At 36.3% G+C, this 21,492-nt stretch overlaps 2 protein-coding genes, 1 long non-coding RNA gene and 5 other non-coding genes across 12 annotated transcripts in view; 7 read left to right on the top strand and 1 right to left on the bottom strand.

Annotated features, from left to right (window-relative positions):
- LOC137244138 (uncharacterized) overlaps positions 1-19,538 on the top strand; it is a 95,221-nt gene extending 75,683 nt beyond the window's left edge. For all 4 annotated transcript variants that reach the window (XR_010950800.1, XR_010950802.1, XR_010950801.1 and 1 more), the window contains 6 exons: positions 1,287-1,375; positions 2,727-3,142; positions 4,261-4,316; positions 4,512-4,567; positions 18,098-18,186; positions 19,123-19,538. The gene's annotated coding sequence lies outside the window, so the exon portion shown is untranslated. The remainder of the gene's footprint in view (positions 1-1,286; positions 1,376-2,726; positions 3,143-4,260; positions 4,317-4,511; positions 4,568-18,097; positions 18,187-19,122) is intronic.
- LOC137247358 (small nucleolar RNA snoR639/H1) lies at positions 2,241-2,373 on the top strand. Its single transcript, XR_010951823.1, has one exon. It is a non-coding gene; the product is annotated as a small nucleolar RNA snoR639/H1 (small nucleolar RNA).
- On the top strand, positions 2,488-2,628 carry LOC137247353 (small nucleolar RNA snoR639/H1). Its single transcript, XR_010951819.1, has one exon. It is a non-coding gene; the product is annotated as a small nucleolar RNA snoR639/H1 (small nucleolar RNA).
- On the top strand, positions 4,363-4,446 carry LOC137247364 (small nucleolar RNA Me28S-Gm1083). The gene has a single exon (XR_010951829.1). It is a non-coding gene; the product is annotated as a small nucleolar RNA Me28S-Gm1083 (small nucleolar RNA).
- The window catches only part of LOC137244145 (uncharacterized), an 82,705-nt gene continuing 71,015 nt past the window's right edge, over positions 9,803-21,492 (bottom strand). Inside the window, exons 2-4 of one of the 2 annotated variants that reach the window (XR_010950823.1) lie at positions 10,694-11,092; positions 10,484-10,628; positions 9,803-10,430 (exon numbers count right to left, since the gene is read on the bottom strand). This is a non-coding gene — a long non-coding RNA (uncharacterized lncRNA). Of the gene's footprint in view, positions 10,629-10,693; positions 11,093-21,492 lie in introns of both variants that reach the window. The other variant, XR_010950822.1, reaches the window with a different exon arrangement.
- LOC137247347 (small nucleolar RNA snoR639/H1) lies at positions 18,638-18,772 on the top strand. The gene has a single exon (XR_010951813.1). It is a non-coding gene; the product is annotated as a small nucleolar RNA snoR639/H1 (small nucleolar RNA).
- LOC137247350 (small nucleolar RNA snoR639/H1) lies at positions 18,887-19,025 on the top strand. The gene has a single exon (XR_010951816.1). It is a non-coding gene; the product is annotated as a small nucleolar RNA snoR639/H1 (small nucleolar RNA).
- The window catches only part of LOC137244142 (uncharacterized), a 39,261-nt gene continuing 38,050 nt past the window's right edge, over positions 20,282-21,492 (top strand). The window contains exon 1 of the mRNA XM_067772729.1: positions 20,282-21,492. Coding sequence (XP_067628830.1) covers positions 21,383-21,492 — 110 coding nt within the window. The 5' untranslated portion in view covers positions 20,282-21,382.

Here is a 21,492-nt window from a genome sequence, read left to right on the forward strand (position 1 = left end):
ACCATCTGCATAATGAGGCGAGAATACTCCCCATCAGGGAGAGAAATGAGATGCTGACCAAACAGTTTCTGTTGAATACCCAGAAACCTGGGCATCCCAACAGACATCTGATTGACGAACCAGCACCGCCTAGGGGCCTAAAGAGTCATCTCCGTAAGCATTTTGAGGAAATACGGCACCTGAGAACCCAGCCGTATGAAGCGGAAAAACACAAGCAGGTCCTTGGTGAACTCCATAGACAGGCGTCGGACCTTTATGTCGGGAATTGCCCGGTGAATCCAGTACTTGAAGAAAAATATCCAGAACTCGCAGAAGAGGAACGCATACTCCCCAGGGAAACGCGTGTCACTCTTGCTTAACTTCGTTCTGGATACTGTAACAGGTTAAACTCTTACCTATCCAGAATCAACCCCGACATACAAAATGTATGCCCTGCTTGCAATGTGTCCCCACATGACACCAACCATCTCTTTAATTGTAATGTGGAACCAACGCCTCTAACACCCCTTTCCTTATGGTCCACCCCTGTTGAAACGGCAAGTTTCCTTGGCTATTAGGTGGGGCGAGCATTGCTACAACAACAACAACAACAACTAGAAATGCCATAACGATGTGTTGTACTGTTTGAGCGTGTTATCTTATTCATTCCGTATGTTCAGAACATTTGTACATGTGCACACACATGTCATCAGCCGAAGTAGTTACTCACACATACACATGCATATGGCTATAAGAAAGGCATTAACTACAAATATACATGTATATAGCTGGTAACGAAGCATGAGATACAATTTTTCTCGAACTGTTCGCGAAACGATTAGACCTTAGGAGAAATGGGTGAACGAGAAAACCGAGAGTATAAAAGCAGCGCAAGCTGAGGAATGACGAATCAGTTTGATTTAAACACGCTTTGTGAAGTACGTGATATCGAAGTATAATTGTACTACTCCCAAAGTAAACTAAATAAAGACCATATCGCAATACTGAATATTGGAGTTATTTATTCGACAGTTCAGCGATACGAACGTTAGCAGAAGGTGCAAATTAATCGGAATTACCCAGAATTCGTTACAATATTTAAAGAACTTTTTGTATGTCTTTGCTCTTATTATAAATATTAGTTATTTGAATGATGAGAAAAGGATTCTGATTTAAGTGAAATGATTCGCTTTAACCGCAACAACACTTTCCTCGAAAAATAGGTCCTACTGAAATTTGTATATCTCAACAAATTTAATCGGAAAGTTTTTTGTACGAAATAATAAAAAAAAACTACTTTATTGCAGTGCGCAGTGGTCTTAAGGATTAAAATTTCCAGTTATGCAACAATCGATAAGGCTCGAAGTCGGACCTGTATGACTTGATAGTGTCATAGGTGAGTGCATACCATTTAGCTATACAGGGTGGTTTCTTTGACTGATATTTTGATTTTGAAAATTGGTTAAGGGCTTTGTGAATTGAGCTAACTATATATATTTCCAATTGATTGTTGTGTGCCGCTGTGATGGCTGAATGGTTATAGCAGCGGCGCCTAAACGTTGCCGATGAAGGAATTTAGCAGTTCCCGAAATGGGTCTATACAACGAGCTTTGGCAGTTGTCTAAATTTTTCTTTCTTCTATTCTAATTAAAAATTTTTTTTTTCAATTAAGAAAAAATTTATCATAACAATAATAATGATAAAAAATTATTGTTAGGCCTTGAGCTCGATTCGAACCCGCGATCTATATATATTTCCGTAAAAAATGTTTCACTGTTTTTTTAGAAGAACCAGTGGAAAACAAAATTTTTTACTGACATACATTTATGAAATACTGAACGGGCTGTGACACGTCAATTTCCAATTCTTTTAATTAATTCCTTTGATACTGCAAAAGATTGGTGCCCAAAACACCCTTATCTAGCAATAGCATTAAGAACAAAATAATGTATATTATTTCTTATAAAATAATAAATTTGTGTTTTTCAACCCCGTGACATAAGCCGGCAGGGAATAAACCATGGCTCAATTATATGGTTGGCTCATCTCATCAGTTGATTTTATTTATTTCATTGCATGGTCGATGGGATTGCCAAAAGGAGATGGCAAACTCAAAATGAAACCAACTCATTGGCAACATTTTCTTACACATACAAAAACTGCTAAGTTTTATGTTTCCATTCCATACCATTCGCACCAACCCCAATACATAAATTTTGACAATTTGAACAGACATATTTTGTTATTGTACAGATGAGCCAACCATATAGTTGAACCATGCAATAAACATTTTCAGTTTTCTCTGTGACTATACTTGGGAACAATAATTTTAATCTGATGTGTGTATATTTCGAAAAGCTGTCTGCTTTGAAATAAAGATTTATTCAGACCATAGTTACTTATTATTAAAAATGTTAATATTCCGAATCAACATCACAATAAAAATTATACATACATATGTACCATGAAAACACAAAACAAGTTTATCTATGTATATATTTACTCAATACCCCATGACATAAACCGGCAGTGCAAATATTTTTTATCGAGTTTTCCCGGTGACTACGATTGGGAACAAAAATATTCTCCGATGTGTGTATGTGGCAAGATAATTTTATAGATTGTTACAAAGATTGAATTTGGTGTACATTGCAATGCAAAATAAAATTAAAAAAATCGCTATTAACTATAGAGCTTAAGTTGTTTTATAATTGCATCAATTGGTTTTTTCCTTTTATGTTGACTAGGTGAATGCCGTTTGTTACGGTGCTAAGATTATGTTGCCTGGTGTATTGAGGTACGAAGATGGTATTGAGATTGATCAAGAAATTGTTATTGTAACAACAAAGGGTGAAGCAATTTGTTTAGCTGTAGCACAAATGACTACAGCAACAATGGCATCGTGTGATGATGGTGTTGTGGCAAAAATCAAGCGAGTCATTATTATACTTATCCACGAAAATGGGGCCTAGGGCATAAAGCATCTGCAAAGAAAGCTCTAATTGCTTCAGGAAAACTAGACAAATATGGGCGTCCTAATGAGAACACTTCCAAGGAGTGGTTGACTGGCTTTGTCGATTACAATGCAAAGAGGCCAGCTGCAGCTCTTGCAGAACAAAGCGCAGAACCAACGAATGGTGCTAGTACAGAGGATGTTAAAAAGGTAAGAATCAGATTTCCAAAGTTTAACTCGATTTACACATAGGCTGTCCCTAATCGTCCGGAAAGTTCAATAAAAAAATTTCCGAATTAATTATACCCAGCTGTACTTCTGCACATTGTATTAAAACTTTGATTGGATAACGGTTGGTTGTACAGGTATAAAGGTATCGAGATTGATATAGACTTCATCAAGATATCAAATCATCATAGATATCAAATCATCATAGATATCAAAATCATCAGTATCGAAAAAAATTTGATTGAGCCATGTCCGCCCGTCCGTCTATCCGTTAACACGATAACTTGAGTAAATATTTAGATATCTTCACCAAATTTGGTACACGAGCATATCTGGACCCAGAATAGATTGATATTGAAAATGAGCGAAATCGGATAACCACGCCCACTTTTTATATATATAACATTTTGAAAAACACAAAAAACCTGATTATTTAGTAAATAATACACCTAGAATGTTGAAATTTGACGTGTGGACTGATATTGAGACTCTTGATAAAAATTTGAAAAAATTTTTTCAAATGGTCGTGCCACTGCCCACTTGTGATAAGCTAAATTTTACAAATATTAATCATAAATCAAAAGTCGTTTAACCTATCGTAACAAAATTCGGCAGAGAGGTTGCCTTTACTATAAGGAATGCTTTGAATAAAATTAACGAAATCGGTTAAGGAGCACGCCCACTTTTATATAAAAGATTTTTAAAAGGGTCCTAGACGAATAAAATAAGCTATATCTTTGCAAAAAAGAGTTATGTATCAATGGTATTTCATTTCCCAAGTGGATTTATAACAATAAATAGGAAAAACTTCAAATTTTTAAAAATGGGCGTGGCACCGCCCCTTTTATGACTAATTGTGTATATATTTCGAAAAGCTAATTTTCTATGGTTCAGGAGCCATAACTCGAAGAAAAATTAGTTCAGAATAGAACCATATGTGTATGTATTATTGCGCAGCCTTGTAACACTATTAAGCACACAAAGCAAACAACAACAGCATATCAAGTGTACAGCTGGGTATGTAATGTTCGGTTTCACCCGAACTTAGACTTCCTTACTTGTTATATTTGATTTGTTGTTAATATGAGTTACTTTTGCAGGTGGAGGAACACATGAGCTGATTGTTGCTGTGATAAGGAATTCACAGAAGGGAAATGTAAGTATCAAAACTTAATAATGTTAATAAAATAAGTGAAACCCAGATCCAAATGATGAACAATTACTTTCGCCCCTAACTGAAATAAATTTAACTGTTGATTGCGATTGATTGGTCTTACTGATGTCGAAATTATTTAATAACATATTTTCTTCTCTTTGATTTATTACTAATTTATAAAATTGTAATTTTTAGGCGGAGCGTATTTGGATTGGTGTTGGGTGTTTCTAAGGGCACTGATGACTAAAAAAGTAAGTAATCATAATATTACGATTTTTATGAAATTCCTGATATTGTGCACCTTCCGTTACCGTTCGAATCGCTGATCTGTCGAATAAAAAACTCAAATGTTCAGTATGTCAAATTTTCTGTATTTACAAGTCTACTGTGGCCTTAGTACAATTACACATTAGCCACAATATCTTGATATTGAAAAAAAAAAAAACGGGACTTATTATTAAAGTTGTGTTTTTCATTTACGATCACTTACTTCGGTTCGTAATAATTTGTTATCGAGCAAGAACGTGATATTATCGTTTTTAATTTCCGCAACTCAAAAAACGACGAATCTTATCAAGCTTTCGACAAATACTGTTCGGTAACAAATTAGATGTCGATTTGCCTACATGTAAACTTAAATTGTGTAATGCTTTTGTGATTATTTAAGGAATGATTTCTTATTTAGAAGGAAAGAAACATGTTCTGTTAAGACTAAAACTCTTAAAATCACCAAAAACACTTGCAGCAGTGCCCCATCCAATAGGTGCGATCTCTCACCAGAGACGCCATTATGAAATTCCTATGTAAAATCACCTTCTGATTACGAAAATCAAGGTTATTTTTAATTCTATGGTCACGGGTTTGAGATATTTACGAATTGGGTCCACTTGAATCATATATATCTCAAGAACGAATTGAGCAATTCCAAAACGGTTTGCAGCTTTTAAAAGGTAATAAAATTTGCCACAAACTGTGCATACAACACTTTTTAGGCCCTGCAGATTCAAAGATAACGAACAATCATTACGGATTTTTTAAATTTTTTTTGTAAAAATACAAAAAAAATTTGTACTTTGCTCTGTTTTATTACAAAAAAAAAAAAAATAAACTTTCATTCAACAAAATCGATGGAACTAATACAAAAGTTATAAGCATTCAAATAAATATATCCATATAGTAAAACTTAAGTACCATACAAATAATAGCATATGTACATATGATTCTGTCTTAACTCCATGATCTTATTTTATAATTGAAAAAATTATGTGTCTCGTTTTGACGCTTATTTAGATTAGGATCGGTTTCTCTTATGAGAAACCAACAGTAGTCACCCTTCATAGCGACATCCCAGAATCCTTGATACCGACTTTCAATCATTTTCATTTGCTGGTGAAACCTTTCGCCATGCTCGTCACTTTCATCGCCAAGATTTTGCGGAAAAAAATTTAAATGGGAGTGTAGAAAATGAATTTTTAAAGACATATTTACTCCTGAAAGTATTTTAGATAATTACGTAAGTGACATATTAGTATATAATTTTCTTAGGCTGGATTTATCTTTCAATTCAGAACAAATTTTTTGTTTACATTTTTCTCGTTCTTGTTTGTTCGGAACTGGACGATGAATTCAGATTTAGGGCTATATATTCTCATGTAAATTAAAAAATTTTCATACACATTTTTTGTTTATCGGGCAGATAGGTTTTAAAGTTAACTGAGAAAACGGTCTTAAATATGTTTTTTTATTTACCCATTTCCTTATAGTTTTTGATTAAGTCCTTCACTATCATCTCGTAGTTAGGATTTTTGTGTTTGCCTAAAAAAGAGGTAACGATCTTTTCAAAAGAAACCCACGCTGCTGCCTCCACTGGTGACAATAGTTATTGGTCATCATTTTCCTTATTTGCGGTCCCACAAAAATCCCTTCCTTTATTTTTGCTTCTGAAATCTCTGGAAAGATTGCCTTCAAATGATGAAAAGATTCGCCTTCTTTGTCCAAAGCCGTGATAAAGTTTTTGATAAGGCCGGACTTGATGTGGAGCGGAGATAGAATTATTTTTTCCTTCTTTATAAGTGGGGAGTATTTTATGTTATCCACCCCAACTTGAAACTCGATTCGTTCTGGCAAGTTTTTTATGATGTAGTGGTCTTGACGAGCTCGGCTATCCCATTTGCATAGATAGCAACAGTATTTTGTGTATCCACTTTGTAGACTACATAGCATTCCAACGACTTTAAGATCGGCACATATTTTCCAGTCATGTTCGTCGTATTTGATTAATTTGAGTTGTGCTTGTGACAAAGAGTTTCTTTCGTTTTCCTTTTGAAATCCAGTACAACATGATGCCGCGTTGTTGTTGTTGTTGTAGCAGTGCTTCGCCCCACCTAACAACCGCGACCGATCACAAATTGTCATCAATATCCTCTAACGGGAGTCCAAGGAAATTTGCTGTTTCAACAGGGGTGGACCATAATGAAAGGGGTGTTAGAGGCGTTGGTTCCACATTACAATTAAAGAGATGGTTGGTGTCATGTGGGGACACATCGCAAGCGGGGCATACGTTTTGTATGTCGGGGTTGATTCTGGATAGGTAAGAGTTTAACCTGTTACAGTATCCAGAAGGAAGTTGAGCAAGAATGACACGCGTTTCCCTGGGGAGTATGCGTTCCTCTTCCACAAGTTTTGGGTACTTTTCTTTGAGTACTGGATTCACCGGGCAATTCCTGACATAAAGGTCCGACGCCTGTTTGTGGAGTTCACCAAGGCCTGCTTGTTTTTTTTTGCTTCATACAGCTGGGTTCTCAGGTGCCGTATTTCCTCAAAATGCTTACGGAGATGACTCCTTAGGCCCCTAGGCGGTGCTGGTTCGTCAATCAGATGTCTGTTGGGATGCCCAGGTTTCTGGGTATTCAACAGGAACTGTTTGGTTAGCATCTCATTTCTCTCCCTGATGGGGAGTACTCTCGCCTCATTATGTAGATGGTGTTCTGTGGACATAAGAAGACAGCCCGTGGCGATTCTGAGAGCAGTATTTTGGCAGGCCTGTAGCTTCTTCCCATGGGTAATGTTTAGGCTTGGCGACCATATGGGTGACGCGTAGCACCTAAACGGCTGGCCAAAAAAACTTCTTTTGTTCGCGTGAACTTTTTCCACCTATCGGCAATTTCGGGCGAACAAAAGTTCACTTCGAAACAGCTAATGCTCTATTGAGAATTGGCAGTGAACAAATAATTTACTTACAATATTTCCTTAAAATACAACAAAAATATAAATAAAAAATTAATAAAATAATGTTTAGTATTGCACTTAGGTTGGTATTGATTGAGCGCGAGGCGAATATATATGTAAAAGCGATTCGGAGACAATTAAGGGACAGTCCTAACCCTTTGGAGCTAAATTCGTTTTTTTCGCAAAGGGAAAAAGCGTTGGAAAGGACCATGAAGTGGGTCTTAGGTAATCTTGTTTCAGTGAGGTAATCAATATTTTGGAACCGTTGCTTTGTCCACTGATACTTGGCCGACTGATACGTTGTGAAAAAATAGAATTTACATACTTGGCAATACAGGAATTTCACTTTTTTCCGCCCAGCTCACGATTGTGCATTATTTATTGATTTATTTCTAATAATAGAAGTACATATAATTATAAGAGTATCAAATTTCAAAACAAAAAATTAATTACATTTTGTTTTCCTCTCGTTCGTCTGTAAAATATAAGTGAACAAATTTTGGTTTCCCCGCTGTTCATTTCGCCCGAACAAAGAGTTGCCGATAACGAGAAATCTTTTTCGAACATGACAAATTGTTTCGCCACCCTCTACGATAGGGTGAACAAAAACTGTGAATATTTTCGGGTGAAAATAAAACTCGCGATAAGGGTGAATATGTAACTTTCAAAGGATTTGAAAACACACGTCGCATCCTTTTAACGATAAATTGACCGCAGATGAAACAACATATCCGGATCATTTGTACACTCAAACTCTCGCCGCCTTTTATTCATATTCACCCTTATCGCGAAGTTCACGCGGAAAAGTGTTCGCCTTCTCTCTTTTGATCGGGTTAACTTTTTCCGCCTATCAGCTATTTCGGGCGAACAAAAGTTCACTTCGAAACAGCTGATGCTCTATTGTGAATTAGCAGCGAACAAAATTTACTTGCAATTGTGTAAATTTTGTAACCAAGCATATATTTCCTTAAAATACAACAAAGATAATAGAGATAAAAAATGTATAAATTAATGTTTAGTATTGCACTTAGGTTGGTATTCACCCTTATCGCGAGTTTTATTTTCACCCGAATTATTCACAGTTTTTGTTCACCCCATCGCAAAAGGTGGCGAACAAATGTTTCATGTTCGAAAAAGATTTCGCCTTATTGGCAACTCTTTGTTCGGGCGAAATGAACAGCGGGGAAACCCCAAATTTATTCACTTATATTTTACAGGCGAACGCAGGCGAACGAAAGAAAATAAAAATGTGAGTAATTTTGTTTTTTTTGCATATTGATATTCTTATAATTTTATGTATTTTTATTATTAGGACTAAATCAATAAATAATGCGCAATCAGAAATGCTACTTAAAAAAATGATGCAAAATCCCGAAATTGCAAGAGGGTTTTCAAAAGAAAATCGGGGAAAAGACGTGGACTTATGGAAGCAGCTAAGTTTATGTTTAAATAGCCTTAGTCCACCCATTAAGAGTGAAACTGAGTGGAAAAAAGTAAAGCTCCTTTATTGCTAAGTAAGTAAACTCAATTTTTTATCACAACGTATCTCTTTCTAGGTATGGAATGACCAAAAAAGATATGTACGGAAGAAGGCATCAAAAAATGCTATTTACGCGAGGGGGACAGGAGGCGGGCCCAACAAAACACAAAAGCTTTCGACTGCAGAAGAGGCAATATACCAACTGCTGGATTTAAAAGATTCAGTTGAAGGTATTCAAGACTCACATAGCTACGGAGTTCCTTCAAAAAAGGCCAAAATTAGTTCGCCAATCGAAATAGTATCGAACATTGTACTATGCGACGGTCCTGGTTGTAGTAGCGATGACGTTCCTGGTTGTAGTACGGATTTGCCTATAAGCATGGCGGACAGCGAACCTGTTGATCTTGTTGCTGATGAACGGGAATGTCCACCAAGCGATAGCAACACTCAGCCGGTTCTGCAAAGAAGACCTAAGTCCAACAAAAAATTGACAAACACAGAGTTAATTCGCAAGGAACTAGAGACTCAACAAGACCTAATTGGGCGAAATTTTAGCAGAAATTAAACCAAATAACGATAGATTGTGCCGTACTCTGGATCGTATGTGCGATATATGTAAAAGAAAAACAATTTGTTGAATTGAAAAAGCATAACCTAAAAATGGAAAAGTTGCGAAAACGTGAATTTGAGGAGCAAATTGAATTTAATCGACGGACGTTAGAGTTAAAAGAATTAAAAATCGAAATTCTAAGACGAAAAACCAAATACTGAGTTTTAAATTTTTTCCAATTTATTTAAGCAAATTTCAATGATTGAAATAGTTATTTATTTAGTTAAATATTTTCATTTTTATATATATGTATATAGTTTAGTGCAATACGGTATTTGTGTTCCTTTTTTTGTACCATGAAATGAAGTATTGATGTTTGATTTTTCTAAAAATAAGTTTGATAACAAAGGTACCTTAATACTTTAAAATAAAAATAATGAAAGAATTTAAATTAATATTTTTCATTCAAAGGGTGTTTGTGATTTCGGTACGAATACCCTGACCTGCCCCCATATAGGTACTGTTTTCTTCGCCAATATGTTGATTTTCTAATGTAGGAATTTCGTTCAAATATCCGTTGTCAGATGGCGTTGGCAAATTTGCTTCACTTTTGTAATGAATGCAAATTTTATGTAAAGCTGCGCAAACGTTAATATTTTTATTGCCTTTGCAGGAGAATAATACAACTCTCTTGCACTTAAAAGACACCTCCATCGATTTTTAAGAACACCATTTGTTCTTTCGATTATATTTCGACAACGCGTGTGAACTTCATTAAATTTTGACTCATGTGATCCACTTTCTGGATTTCTGTATGGAGTAAGTAGCCAAGGCTCTAGAGGGTAACCAACGTCACCTGAAAACTTGTTGATTTCATTTGCATTCGTTTCATTGGTTTTAAGCTATTACCTAGTAGACGTACATTGCTGTGAATTTGCAAATAATTTTGTTCAATTTCTGATCTTAAGTCGCTTATGTTCCATATAAAGGCATCGTGGCAAGCACCAGGGTGTGTAGCATCGATAGCACGAATTCTCAGATTGCTGTCACATACCTGGAAAAATATTTATGTATATAATTTATATTTAATTTTGCTTTAGTTATATGCACAGCACTCACCAGCATAACATTTAAACTGCATTTGCCTTTTCTATTGTAAAATTGGTGAACGTTCTTGGAAGGGGTTGCTATGTTAACGTGTGTTCCATCAACACATCCTACAACTCCTGGTATTCCGAACTTTCCATAAAAATCGTGTGCAGTTTGACGTTGTTCTTCTAAAGTCGGCCAAGTTATCCATTGTGGACAAAGCAACGGTTGCAAAATGTTCAGCCTTATCGCGAAGTTCACGCGGAAAAGTGTTCGCCTTCTCTCTTTTGATCGGGTTAACTTTTTCCGCCTATCAGCTATTTCGGGCGAACAAAAGTTCACTTCGAAACAGCTGATGCTCTATTGTGAATTAGCAGCGAACAAAATTTACTTGCAATTGTGTAAATTTTGTAACCAAGCATATATTTCCTTAAAATACAACAAAGATAATAGAGATAAAAAATGTATAAATTAATGTTTAGTATTGCACTTAGGTTGGTATTCACCCTTATCGCGAGTTTTATTTTCACCCGAATTATTCACAGTTTTTGTTCACCCCATCGCAAAAGGTGGCGAACAAATGTTTCATGTTCGAAAAAGATTTCGCCTTATTGGCAACTCTTTGTTCGGGCGAAATGAACAGCGGGGAAACCCCAAATTTATTCACTTATATTTTACAGGCGAACGCAGGCGAACGAAAGAAAATAAAAATGTGAGTAATTTTGTTTTTTTTTGCATATTGATATTCTTATAATTTTATGTATTTTTATTATTAGGACTAAATCAATAAATAATGCGCAATCAGAAATGCTACTTAAAAAAATGATGCAAAATCCCGAAATTGCAAGAGGGTTTTCAAAAGAAAATCGGGGAAAAGACGTGGACTTATGGAAGCAGCTAAGTTTATGTTTAAATAGCCTTAGTCCACCCATTAAGAGTGAAACTGAGTGGAAAAAAGTAAAGCTCCTTTATTGCTAAGTAAGTAAACTCAATTTTTTATCACAACGTATCTCTTTCTAGGTATGGAATGACCAAAAAAGATATGTACGGAAGAAGGCATCAAAAAATGCTATTTACGCGAGGGGGACAGGAGGCGGGCCCAACAAAACACAAAAGCTTTCGACTGCAGAAGAGGCAATATACCAACTGCTGGTGTTTGTGATTTCGGTACGAATACCCTGACCTGCCCCCATATAGGTACTGTTTTCTTCGCCAATATGTTGATTTTCTAATGTAGGAATTTCGTTCAAATATCCGTTGTCAGATGGCGTTGGCAAATTTGCTTCACTTTTGTAATGAATGCAAATTTTATGTAAAGCTGCGCAAACGTTAATATTTTTATTGCCTTTGCAGGAGAATAATACAACTCTCTTGCACTTAAAAGACACCTCCATCGATTTTTAAGAACACCATTTGTTCTTTCGATTATATTTCGACAACGCGTGTGAACTTCATTAAATTTTGACTCATGTGATCCACTTTCTGGATTTCTGTATGGAGTAAGTAGCCAAGGCTCTAGAGGGTAACCAACGTGACCTGAAAACTTGTTGATTTCATTTGCATTCGTTTCATTGGTTTTAAGCTATTACCTAGTAGACGTACATTGCTGTGAATTTGCAAATAATTTTGTTCAATTTCTGATCTTAAGTCGCTTATGTTCCATATAAAGGCATCGTGGCAAGCACCAGGGTGTGTAGCATCGATAGCACGAATTCTCAGATTGCTGTCACATACCTGGAAAAATATTTATGTATATAATTTATATTTAATTTTGCTTTAGTTATATGCACAGCACTCACCAGCATAACATTTAAACTGCATTTGCCTTTTCTATTGTAAAATTGGTGAACGTTCTTGGAAGGGGTTGCTATGTTAACGTGTGTTCCATCAACACATCCTACAACTCCTGGTATTCCGAACTTTCCATAAAAATCGTGTGCAGTTTGACGTTGTTCTTCTAAAGTCGGCCAAGTTATCCATTGTGGACAAAGCAACGGTTGCAAAATGTTCAGCACCTCTGAAAATACCTCACTGAAACAAGATTGGCTAAGACCCACCTCATGATCCTTTCTAACGCCTTTTTGATGTCCTCTGCGAAAAAACGAACACATGCGCTCAACTTTACAATTGGCGGTACTCCAAATTTTTGCTTCAATGGTGGCAAGGAGTTGGTAAGAATATCTAGCAAATATTTGAATGCCGTCTTATTTAGCCTGTAACATTGTAGAAAGCTAGTTGAAGAGAAGTTAATTTGTTATTCAAAAGTACTGAAAATAGTAATTTTTAACTTACAGTGAGTCACTTAGCTACAAAGGGTTAGAACTGTCCCTTAATTGCCTCCGAATCGCTTTCACATTTATTTTCTCCTCGCGCTCAATCAACACCAACCTAAGTGCAATACTAAACATTTTTTTCAAAATTTTTTATCTCTATTTTTGCTGTATTTTATGGAAATATATGCTTGTTTACAAAATTTACGCAATTGCAAATAAATTATTTGTTCACTGCTAAGTCACAATAGAGCATCAGCTGTTTCGAAGTGAACTTTTGTTCGCCCGAAATTGCCGATAGGCGGAAAAAGTTCACCCGAACAAAAAAAGTGAAGGCGAAAAATTTTCCGCGTGAACTTCGCGATAAGGGTGATTGATTCAGCGCGAGGAGAATATAAATATGAAAGCGATTCGGAGGCAATTAAGAGACAGTTATAACCTTTTGGAGCTAAGTGATTCACTGTAAGCTAATAATTACTATTTTCAGCACTTTTGAATAACAAGTTAATTTTTTTAATTAGCTTTGGCCAATATTACAGGCTAAACAAGCCGGCATTCTAATATTTACTAGATTCTTACCAACTCCTTGCCACCATTGAAGCTAAAATTTGGAGTTCCACCAATTGTAAAATTGAGTACATGTCTTCGTTTTTTCGCATAGGGAAAAGGCGTTGGAAAGGACCATGAAGTGGGCCTTAGCCAATCTTGTTTCAGTGAGGTGCTCAACATTTTGGAATCGTTGCTTTGTCCACAATGGATAACTTGGCCGACTGATACGTTGTCATAAAAAATAGAATTTACATTCGTAGCAATACAGGAATTTCACTTCTTCCAACTCAGCTTCCGATTGTGCATTATTTATTGATTTATTTCTAATAATAAAAGTAATTATAAGAGTATTAAATTTCAAAACAAAAAAAATATTTAACATTTTCTTTTCCTCTCGTTCGCCTGTAAAATATAAGTGAACAAATTTGGGTATTCCCGCTGTTCATTTCGCCCGAACAAAGAGTTGCCGATAAGGTGAAATCTTTTTCGAACACGAAACATTTTTTCGCCATCCTCTGCGATAGGGTGAACAAAAACTGTGAATATTTTCGGGGGAAAACAAAACTCGCGATAAGGGTGATTATATTTTTAAGTAAATGACGGGTTATAAACTGCAATTATAAACCGAACAGTATCCGGCGAGCCTTGCAGATATTATGAAGGAACAAGGCGCATGTACTATTATTTATACTTAGATCAAGTAAAAATGCAAGCCTACCTAGAAAAAACGGTTCCCTAGTTCTACAAAGAAAACACTACCTGCCTTAAAAATATGATCTTGCTTGAAATGTACCTGGGTTTGAGGAAACGACACTAACAGTTTTTTGCATCAAATAACCCTTCGAAAATCTACCTGCTAACAAACTGATATACGAATACTAACACATATGTGCCAGTAGGGTACTTAAGTATTAAATGGATATATTTACTTGAATGCTTATAACTATTGTATTAGTTCATCGATTTTGTTGAATGAAAGCTTATTTTTTTTGTAATAAATCAGAGCTTATAGAGAAAAGAAGTCTGCAAAAAAATAAAAAGTTTTCGAGATCCTTCCTCGCAAAGTACAATTTTTTTTATAATTTTACAAAAAAAATTTAAAAAATCCGTAATGATTCTTCTTTATATTTGAATCTGCATGTCCTAGTGTTGTAAAAGTGTTGTATGCACAGTTTAATTACCTTTTAAAAGCTTCCAACCGTTTCGAATTGCTCAATTCGTTCTTGAGATATATATGATTAAGTGGACCCAATTTTTTTTTTTTTTAAACTTTAATTCGTGAATATCTCAAAAGTGTTACCATAGAATTAAAAATAACATTGATTTTCGGAATCAGGGGTGGTTTTACATGGGAATTTCATAATGGCGCCTCTGGTGCAGAAAAAAATTGGAATTTGTTATCCAGTGTAATTGGGGAATAGAAGTTCCGAATTTTCGAAGTCAGCTGTTTTGTCAATTGAAATTTCGTTGTGCATTTCTGATTTTGTTTAAAAAATAGAAAAGTTTAATTATTGTTGCGAATTTGTTTGAAATTAACAATGCACAGTATTGCATTTCATGTGGTATTCACTTAAATGAGTAATGAATTGGTGCCACAGCAACATCAACAGAGGAGCATAATAATAAGAAGACGGCGGGATAACACAAACCCGCTGGAGTTGCCTGCTTCCATAAAAACAAAAAATTGAAAGCCGGTGGTTAAACCTTTTTTAATCAAACAATAATCAACAATTTTGTACACATTTATAGAAAAAACAACGTTTAAATGAAGGATTACATTGAATAACTTTTTGACTTTATGGAGCGACATTCCGAAGTTGGACGAGGCAAGGCGCAGTTCGGTTGCAACCAAACTAGGTGAAATTAATTGAACGTGAGTCCCATTGATACTAATCACTACTCCTGGGAATGGGAGACATTCACAATGTCGAAAATCAAGACCCAGACACACCAAAATACAGACAAAATTCAAAATTTCCGACAAGTCAAAATACAGACAAATCAAAATACAGACAAACAAAAATTAAGGCAAATCGAAAAATAGACATATCAAAATGCAGACAAATCTTAATTTAGACGAATCAAAAATACGCAAAAATACAATGGATACCACCCTCGGTTTCGGAGGTACCCGCGGGTCTTTTTTCGGTTAATATCTTTTAAACGAGTTAAAATTTTTATTTTCTGCCTTCGGATTATTAATACTGATGTCAAGACGCGTCGTTTGATATCTCTCTCGATATTTTTGGACGCGTATTAGCAGTGTCATGCTGTCGTAAAGAATTACCCATTACAGCACTATGGATTTTTATTTCAATTAATATTTTGTATCTTATAAATGAAGATAAACCCATGTATGTTTAAATATGCTCAGCGAGGGAACCGCGTAGCCGGTGTTGGATCGGCTAAGGTTATTTTTTTGAAGCGCGGCCGAAGGCCTACGCGGAAAGGTGTTCTGGGCAGAAATACTGGGGAACGCGTAACCGGTCTTGGATCGGCTAAGGGTTATTTTTTTGAAGCGCGGCCGAAGGCCACCTACGCGGAAAGTTGTTCTGGGCAGAAATACTGCGGATCGCGTAGCCGGTCTTAGATCGGCTAAGGGTTATTTTTTTGAAGCGCGGCCGAAGGCCGCCTACGCGGAAAGGTATTATGGGCAGAAATACTGGGGAACGCGTAGCCGGTGTTGGATCGGCTAAGGGTTATTTCTTTGAAGCGCGGCCGAAGGCCGCCTTCGCGGAAAGGTCTTCTGGGTAGAAATTTTGTGGATCGCGTAGCCGCATACGCAGAAAGGTGTTCTTAATAGAAGAATCAGATTTTGGGACCAACAAGATACTATTTTTTGGTTTGTCGGTATTTTATCTGTATTTATCTGTATTTTGATTTGTCTGCATTTGGATTTGTCAGTATTTAGATTTGTCTGAATTTTGGTTTGTCTGTATTTTGATTTGTCTGCATTTTTATTTGTCTGTATTTTAAATTATCTTTATTTTGATTTGTCTTCATTTCGATTTGTCTGTATTTTGATGTGTCTGCATTTTGAATGTCGACATTTTGAATTTCGGGATTTTGATTTTCTGTATTATGGTATACACCCCCTGGGAATCCTGTTTTAGAGTAAAATACAATTTTTGCTGTTTAGGTTTAAATCCACTTCGCATAAATATGCTCCTCAATAATATCTAAAACCAGTCCAACACCGAAATCATTTACAGCATTTTTGATAGCTACCATCAGCAAGGAATCTGAGTGTGGCGCATAATTTTAAAATAGGGATAAAGCCTTCCCTCGAACGCGTTTGCGGAAATGGTCCTTAATTGTGTTTAGTAATGAGCAAAATGCTTCCTTTAAATCTGCAAATTAACTTCAACTAAGTTGAGTTGTAAACGGTAATAGGGGCATTAAGTTAATTTATTTAAAAATGTATTTTTACCTTTTTTATTATACATTTACGTCGTTATTCATGAAAACTACAAAAGATTTATAAAGCTTTTCAAATTTACATTACCATACAAATTTCCAATTATATGAACCAAAGTGTATTCAACAAAGTGAGATTGACAGTTGTATATGAATCTCAAATAAGGGACTATTCCATTATTCAATCAGAAGAGGTTTGCTCGGCTGACACCATTTTTGACAATTGCGGCCATCTTTCTCCCAATTCGAATTGACATCTATTAACGGTGTAGTTTCTTTGCAAACCTTTAAACATAGTAGTAGAGAAGCAGGGAAATAATTTACAATTGTTAGATAAGTGCTGCATCATTCCTTGGTATTATTTTTGTGACTATGGCAAATTTATTAGATATATCAGGATGCACTGGTGGGGATGCAGCAAATATTTTATGAAACTAAACCTAAATCAAAATTTAAATTCATGGCCGACTAAAATAGCGAGTCAAGCAAAAATACTGCTAGTAAATACTAGAAATGCCATAACGATGTGTTGTACTGTTTGAGCGTGTTATCTTATTCATTCCGTATGTTCAGAACATTTGTACATGTGCACACAAATGTCATCAGCCGAAGTAGTTACTCACACATACACATGCATATGGCTATAAGAAAAGCATTAACTACAAATATACATGTATATAGCTGGTAACCAAGCATGAGATACAATTGTTCTCGAACTGTTCGCGAAACGATTAGACCTTAAGAGAAATGGGTGAACGAGAAAACCGAGAGTATAAAAGCAGCGCAAGCTAAGGAATGACGAATCAGTTTGATTTAAACACGCTTTGTGAAGTACGTGATATCGAAATATAATTGTACTACTCCCAAAGTAAACTAAATAAAGACGATATCGCAATACTGAATATTGGAGTTCTTTATTCGACAGTTCAGCGATACGAACGTTAGCAGAAGGTGCAAAATAATCCGAATTGCCCAGAATTCTTTACAATATTTAAATAACTTTTTGTATGTCTTTGCTCTTATTATAAATATTTGTTATTTGAATGATGAGAAAAGGATTCTGATTTAAGTGAAATGATTCGCTTTAACCGCAACAACACTTTCCTCGAAAAATAGGTCCTACTGAAATTTGTATATCAACAAATTTAATCGGAAAGTTTTTTGTACGAAATAATAAAAAAAAACTACTTTATTGCAGTGCGCAGTGAACTTAAGGATTAAAATGTCCAGTTATGCAACAATCGATAAGGCTCGAAGTCGGACCTGTATGACTTGATAGTGTCATAGGTGAGTGCATATAACCATGGATCTTTTTTTGCATTAAAGCATAGACATGCAGAGAAATATTTTTTAATAATTGGGCCTTCACCATCAGTACGCTTTAGGCATGCTGCGCTAACCATTTAGCTATACAGGGTGGTTTGTTTGACTGATATTTTGATTTTGAAAATTGGGTAGGGACTTCGTGAATTGAGCTAACTATATGTATTTCCGTAAAAAATGTTTCACTGTTTTTTTTAGAAGAACCAGTCGAAAAAAATTGTTACTGACATATACATACATACATATACGTATGAAATACTGAAGGGCGGTGCCACGTCAATTTCCAATTCTTTTAATTAATTCCTTTGATACTGCAAAAGATTGGTGCCCAAAACACCCTTATCTAGCAATACCATTAAGAACAAAATAAAAATGTATATTATTTCGTGTAAAATAATAAATTTGTGTGTTCTCAACCCCATGATATAAGCCGGCAATAAACATTTTCAGTTTTCTCTGTGACTATAATTGGGAACAATAATTTTAATCCGATGTGTGTATATTTCGAAAAGCTGTCTCTGCTTTGAAATAAAGATTTATTCAGACAACAGTTACTTATTATTAAAAATGTTAATATTCCGAATCAACATCACAATAAAAATTATACATACATATGTACCACGAAAAAACAAAACAAGTTTATCTATGTATATATTTACTCAATACCCCATGACATAAGCCGGCAGGGCAAATATTTTTTATCGAGTTTTCTCTGTGACTACGATTGGGAACACAAATATTCTCCGATGTGTGTGTGGCAAGATAATTTTATAGATTGTTACAAAGATTGAATTTGGTGTACATTGCAATGCAAAATAAAATTAAAAAAATCGCTATTAACTATAGAACTTAAGTTGTTTTATAATTGCATCAATTTGTTTTAAATTTTTTGTTGTCTAGGTGAATGCCGTTTGTTACGGTGCTAAGATTATGTTGCCTGGTGTATCGAGGTACGAAGATGGTATCGAGATTGATCAAGAAATTGTTATTGTAACAACAAAGGTTGAAGCAATTTGTTTAGCTGTAGCGCAAATGACCACAGCAACAATGGCATCGAGTGATCATGGTGGTGTGGCAAAAATCAAGCGAGTCATTATTATACTTGTCCACGTAAATGGGGCCTAGCGCCTAAAGCATGTGCAAAGAAAGCTCTAATTGATTCAGGAAAACTAGACAAATATGGGCGTCCTAATGAGGACACTGCCAAGGAGTGGTTGACTGGCTTTGTCGATTACAATGCAAAGAAGCCAGCTGCAGCTCTTGCAGAACAAAGCGCAGCACCAACGAATGGTGCTAGTACAGAGGATGGTAAAAAGGTAAGAATCAGATTTCCCAAGTACTAACTCAATTTGCACATAGGCTGTCCCTAATCGTCCGGAATGTTGGGTTAGGTTAGGTTGAACTGGCATGTCCATGAGGACCTCACAGACTGATTGAGTCCGTAGTGTTACCAGAAGTTTGTTTTAACGACCAAACTGAAAAACCCTATCAAAAACCAGGACCTATGTTATAAAATAACACCGTCCTCTTGGCAAATACTAGCTTCCTAGGACTTAAGCCACTTGCTGCTTCTAGATCTGACAGCTGTATCACTCCTAACAGCTGGAGTCTTAGCCTGGCAAATGCAGGGCACGAGCACAGAACGTGCTCGGTCGTTTCCTCCTCCAACCCGCACTTCCTACATCTGCTATCACTGACCAAGCCTAATTTAAATGCATGTGACGCCAGAAGGCAGTGTCCAGTCAGAATACCCGTCATGAGTCTACAGTCCTCTCTTTTTAATGATAGAAGCAACTGTGTTAGTCTAAGGTTGTAAGACCTACACATAATCTTCGACACTTTACAGCCCCGCGCTTGAACCCACGCCTTCCCCGCTTGGTCGATCATGTGCACCTCTCGCCTTCGCTTAATCTCGCCCAATCTAATTGGGACATCTACGGAGCAAGCTTCAAGGGATGCGCCCTTTTTAGCTAGTTCGTCCGCTTTTTCATTCCCATCTATTCTCATATGCCCTGTGACCCAATATAGATGTATGCTTCTCCCTGTCCCGATTCTCTCCAGAGACTGCTTACACTCTAACACGCATTTAGATGCTGTGCTTTGCTAGATTGAAAGTTAACACGGTTGCAGCTTAAGCTATACTCTTCCAGGGTTTCTACTGCTTTGGTTACGGCTAATATTTCCGCTTGGAAAACGCTACAGTAATCCGGCAGCCTGTAGGATCTGCTTATTTCCAGATCAGCGCAGTAAACCGCAGACCCTACTCGTTCCACTACTTTGGAACCATCGGTGTACACATGTATCGCCTCGTCCGCCATTTGCGCACCCTTGCGCCAACCGTCCACCTCTATTGTGGCCTTAAGATCTCCCTCGAAGCGCAGATATGGAATCAGGTAGTCTGTTCGTCTTGTGATTGATGACGCTATACTACTATGGCCATATGGTCGGCGCTCAAGCTGCCCCGAAGCACCGGGCCTGGTTGCGGTCGTTAATGCTTTGTTCTTTGCTACCAGGTCTACAGGTGGAATGTGCAGAATGGTATACAATGCAGCCGTCGGGGTTGTTTTCAGGGCTCCCGTAATGCAAAGCATCGATAGTCTGCATACCCCCTCTAATTTTTTGAGGTATGTTGGTTTTTGTGTGGCTTTCCACCAAACAAGAACTCCATAGTATAGAATAGGGCTTACAATCGCTGTAAAAACCCAAAGAGAAAGAGAGGATGATAAGCCTCACGTACACCACAGCATTCTTTTACATGCAGAGTGCCGTTGAGGCCTTCTTGACCCTCTCCACCACATTGAGCTTCCATGACAGCTTACTGTCTAGTTAAAGTTAAAGTGAATGTTAAAGTTAAAGTGAAATTTAAAGTTAAAAATAAAGTTAAAGTTAAAGTGAATGTTAAAGTTAAAGGTTACTAATCAGAGCTGTCATGGAATCCAAGTCGGTTTTGTGTTTTGTCGGAATTACAAACCAATATTGATTTAAATTGGTGTCATAAAACCGTATTGGTTTTGCTCTTTTCGAATGTAAATAAAACCGATGTTCGAATCAGCTGTTTTGTGGTGCACCGGCAATTTTGATGTTAATTTTTTTGGCAAAATTTTATAAAATAGTTGTTTTGTGCCTTTAAACAGAAATAAACAAATTTATTGACATCAAAATGGCATCAGCAGTTGTAGCATTTATATTATTGGAAGAAGAAAGTTGCGAGAAGGTCAAAAGGAAAATTTTGAGAGATCGCAGCAATCCATTTGAGTTTCCAGAGACAGC

This window comes from Eurosta solidaginis, chromosome 3, assembly GCF_040869045.1.
Source record: "Eurosta solidaginis isolate ZX-2024a chromosome 3, ASM4086904v1, whole genome shotgun sequence".
NCBI classification, from domain to species: domain Eukaryota; kingdom Metazoa; phylum Arthropoda; class Insecta; order Diptera; family Tephritidae; genus Eurosta; species Eurosta solidaginis.